Genomic DNA, 4,821 nt, shown 5'->3' with positions numbered 1-4,821 from the left:
CCACATGACTTTTTTCCAATGCTCGACTGTCCAATCCTTGTGTTCCTGTGCGAATTGAAGACTTTATCTTGGTAACTGCAGACAGCAAAGGTGTTTGAACAGGCCTTCGGCTTCCATATCCTATACGATGCAGTGTACGGCTAATTTGCCTACAAACATCAGGTGGTCATAATAATCCGGCCACTCAGTGTATATTCCTGCACTATTTCCACATTTCTTATTGGACCTTTATAATGTATTTAAAAATCCGTTAGAGCTATTCAACCTCCAGAGCTTTCCTGGCTATTCTTGTCTTTTTTTTTTAAATTAACTTTATTGAGTCATAATTCACAGAGTATAATTCACCCTTTAACATGCATAAATCAATAGATTTAGTGTATAGACAGAAATGTGCAACCATCACCGCAGTCCATTTTTTTAAAATATATATTTTATTGATTTTTTTACAGAAAGGAAGGAAGAGGGATAGAGAGTTAGATGAGAGAGAAATACCGATCAGCTGCCTCCTGCACACCTCCTACTGGGGATATGCCCACAACCAAGGTACATGCCCTTGACCAGAATTGAACCTGGGACCTTTCAGTCTGCAGGCTGATGCTCTATCCACTGAGCCAAACTGGTCAGGGCCACCGCAGTCCATTTTAGAACATTTCACCACCTCAGAAACAAACGCCATGCCCTTGAGCTTAATCCCCTTTCCCTCTGACTCCCATAGTCCCAACAACCGCGAATCTACTGTCTCTATAGATTGCTTATTCTTGCCATTTTATAATAAAAGTAAGCATAAAACATGTGATCTTTTGGGGCTGGATTATTTTCCTTAGTATAGTGGTTTCCTGGTTCATCCATGTGTCAGTACTTCATCCCTTTTTATGGCTGAAAAAATGTTCTATTATATAAACCTATTAGATTCGTTTATCCACTCATCAGTGGGCATTTGGGTTGTTTCCACCCGGTAGTTATTGCAAGTAATGCTGCTGTGAATATTCATGTCCAGGTTTCTGCCTGAGCCCCTGTTTTAATGCTTTTGGGCACACACTGAGGAGTAGAATTGCTCACATGGGAGTTCTGTCTACCTCACCGGGAACTTTCCAAACTGTTCTCCACAGCAACCGCACCATTTTACATTTCCACCGGCAATGCACGAGGACTCCACGTCCTGGCCAAGACTGGTTATTTTCGGTTGTTTTTGTTTTGTTTTGTTTTGTTTTGTTTTCATTTCCAGCCAGTCTAGTGGGTGTGAAGTGATATCTCCGTGTGGTTTTATTTGGGTTTCCCTGCTGACTAATGATGTTGAGCGCACGTTGTGTGTGCGTGTGCTTATCGGCCATTTGTATGTCTTCTTTGGAGAAATATCTATGCAAGTTTTTGTGCTCCTTTAAAAAGTGGGCTCCTTCCACCTGGACTGGGGGCTTTCACTGCCATGGCATCCCTGGGGACGATGGCATTTTCTCCTCCCTGCTGTCCCCTCGTTTCTGGAGCCCCAGCACGGGACCCGGATCTAGGAATTAAAGAGGAATTTGCTGTGCGGCTGGATTTTCTTACTGCTTGCTCTTCTTTAGTTATTTCTGTGACTACTTCATGTCTAACGCATGTAAATCTTTCCCAAGTTTATCTGAAAGGAGAAAAGAAGAATGAGAAGAGGGGAGAGCTTGTGGGAAATAAAACAGGCACAGGGTGAAAAGGCCAGCAGATGCCCCGAGAATGTTCTGGAACCCACCAGGGAAGGGGAGAGCAAAACCGGAAAAGCTCAGTCAGATGACGTGAGCCCCGAAGCCAGGCAATGGTCAAGGACCCGAGGGGACGAGGTCAGGCAATGGTCACAGACCTGAGGGGATGAGGCTGGGGCTCACACACTTGATGGAGAAGCAGCAGAGACGGAACTCCTCCGCCTTCTACCCATTTCCCCACCTGCTGGACAGACCGGGCAGGAGGGGCCTGATTCACCCAAGAACCTCCGGAAACAGCTGACGAAGTGGTCACTGTTGCTCTCCAATGTCCAGGGGGAATGTCCTGAGGGAAGGTCTCTAAGCCTTGCCGTGCGCAGGTCCTATTTGACTGGGTGATGGAAACTGGGTAACACAGCCCTGGACAGCCTTTCTGCTGCCTTTCCCAGGAGGCATGTGGAAGTGGAGGGGGCTGGTCCCGGCAGGACAAGGAGCGACTGTGGACTCTGTACCAATGTGGGCAAGCAAGAGCAGAGCAACTAGTTAAGAAACGAGAACTACCCATTTTACATAAAATCAGTTATGCCACGACCTTACAGGATAATAAAGGATTCACTGTAGAGTCACACTAGACCTTGATTGAGCAGTAAACACTTTAATATTCATAGTCACGGGAATATAATAAAGGCTAATTTGCAAATCAACCAAATTGTGAAATGACTGGTTGCTATGATGCGCAGTGACCACCAGGGGGCAGATGCTCAATGCAGGAGCTGCCCCTGGTGGTCCGTGCACTTCCACAGGGGGAGCTCCGCTCAGCAAGAAGCCAGGCTCAAAGCTGGCGAGTGCAGCAGTGGTGGTGGGAGCCTCTCCTGCCTCCCCAGCAGCCCTAAGGATGTCTGACTGCGGTCTTAGGCCCGCTCCCTAAGCCATCAGTTGGACATCTCCTGAGGGCTCCCAGACTCAGGCCAGGCTGAGGGGACCCCTTCCCCCGAGTGGACGAACTTTGTACACCGGGCCTCTATTATGGACATAATGGTTAGGAAAGGCGTGCTCTCTGCATATATTAATATTTGGAATGTGCCACTTTATAACATACCAGATGAGAACTGGGTAAAAGTATTTATCTACCAGAAGGCACTCAATAATTTACATTTTTCCTAACTGACACTGTTGTGGACCAACATTTGTGAGAATAAGACCACCAACTCCAATTAGGTCTTAAATAGCAAGCGAGGGTTTATTGAGGTGGCCAGCGGCTGCCACAGGCTTTCTCCTGTAACAGCCCCGAGCTTGGTGCTCGGCAAGCTTTTATTCCCAGAAACCACAAACGTCCTTGATTTATAGTTACAAGGGTCTAATCAGGATGTCTGGGAGTGGGAAACTTGGAGCTATGCCTGGTTACCTATATCCTTGACCCCATCCTTGTTAAAATGTTTTACTGGCATTCAATTCATCACAACATTATTTATGTTGGAAGACAAGGTCACATGGCTTTGGTTTCTGCCCCTTCAATCCATTTTACCACACTATGGTAATTTCAAAATCAGTCAGACTCTTCAAAGTCTTGTAAAGAAGAATGTTTATTCTGCTGTATTTCTAGAAGTTGAACTTTTATCGCTTCTCGGCCTTTTGGCTAAGATCAAGTGTAGAAGTTGAACTTTAAAGAACTTTCAAAGCTCTTTAAGCTTTAAAGTTCTTTTTGATAGATTTGCATTGTTTGCTTAACTATCTATAATGTTTGAGATTTATATAAGTTCCAGGTGAACCAATATTTAAAAAACAGAGCAATGCAAACATTTTTTATAATTGGGATACTTGTTTTCTTTGTTGTTGAGTTGTAAGAGTTCTTTATTTTCCTGACTATTCTTGCATCTGCATTTCCCCCCATTTGAATCTTAGTATTCCCTCACTGAGAACAGCTCGCACATTTTATACAGCTTAAAAGCAAAAAAACAAACCTCGGCCTGAGTCCAGTCCATTTGGTTCTGTAGATGAATCCTCCCCAAACATCTCCCCTTTCAATGCCCCGAAAAGATATGGCTACGAATATCGTGCAGCTGATGTTACCCTCCTGGTGTGCGTGAAGAGGAGTGGGTCCAGCGAGTCCTCTGTGGGCGTGGGGATGGGAGTGGTGCATTACTCTCTGGCCTGGTTTACTTAACTTGGCGCTGACTCAGAGATTAGAGCTGTAGGGCTCTTTCCAAGATCAGCGTCCCATGCTGGCTGGCCTGAGGTGATTATTGCAACGTCCCAGGGACCCGTGCCCCCTCCTGGTTCAGAACCTAACCCGACTGCACTCCCAGCGTGGGGATTTGACCCCAGATTGGCTCAACCTGAAATCCCCTGCCCTAAAAAAGAGAGAGAGAGAGAGAGAGAGAGAGAGAGAGAGAGAGCGCGCCAAGCATTCCTTCTCCCAGTTGCTTAATCCTTGGGGTACCAGCAAGAGAAGCAAGCACTTCTTAGATCAATATTTTCAAGGCTTCTCTGATGCAAGTCTCTGCCTGGGGCTGGAGCTTCAGTTGTTTCTCCAGCTTCTCTCCCTCCAGGGCGGGTGTGAACTTGAACCCTGGTAATGAGCGGCCCCTGGGGAATGTGTATATGTGTGACTGTGGTGGGGGGCGGGCGGGGAAGGATAAAGTCCCACTGGACACCTGGGGTGCTTGTTCTTTACAGCTGAGTTTCTCAACCTTTCTTTTGTCATTATTGCCCTCATGTAAGGAACAGTTTCCGCCCTTAATTACCCCTCTCCTCAGAGGCTGTAACGTCACTGACATACTATCCACCTAGTCATGGACTGTATGTATACCTGTGCTCCATACATAAGAAGAATAAAAACTGTTGGCCCCGCGGGGACCATGGGGTTCCGCACCCATGCTTTACAGTAGTTCACATCTGGCCCTCTGGGCAGCCTCTGCCCAGGACAGCAGAACAGCCCTCGCTGGTTTGGCTCAGTGGACAGAGCCTGGGCCTGTGGAAGTAAGGTTCCTGGTTCCATTCTGGTCAAGGGCACATGCCCAGGTTTCCGGCTCCATCCCCAGTAGGGGGAGTGCAGGAAGCAGCTAATCAATGTTTCTCATCATTGATGCTTCTATCTTTCTCTCCCTCTCCCCTCCTTTCTCTGAAATAAAAAACATATTAACAAAACAAAAAT

At 46.6% G+C, this 4,821-nt stretch overlaps 1 protein-coding gene across 1 annotated transcript in view; it reads left to right on the top strand.

Annotated features, from left to right (window-relative positions):
- The first annotated feature begins 4,459 nt into the window (after nucleotides 1–4,459).
- The window catches only part of CHP2 (calcineurin like EF-hand protein 2), a 4,139-nt gene continuing 3,777 nt past the window's right edge, over nucleotides 4,460–4,821 (top strand). The window contains exon 1 of the mRNA XM_006753630.2: nucleotides 4,460–4,466. Coding sequence (XP_006753693.1) covers nucleotides 4,460–4,466 — 7 coding nt within the window. The remainder of the gene's footprint in view (nucleotides 4,467–4,821) is intronic.

The sequence above is a fragment of the Myotis davidii genome, unplaced genomic scaffold, assembly GCF_000327345.1.
Source record: "Myotis davidii unplaced genomic scaffold, ASM32734v1 scaffold150, whole genome shotgun sequence".
NCBI lineage: Eukaryota > Metazoa > Chordata > Mammalia > Chiroptera > Vespertilionidae > Myotis > Myotis davidii.
Note: the sequence above shows the minus strand (reverse complement) of the source record. Positions and strands in the feature narration are given on the sequence as shown.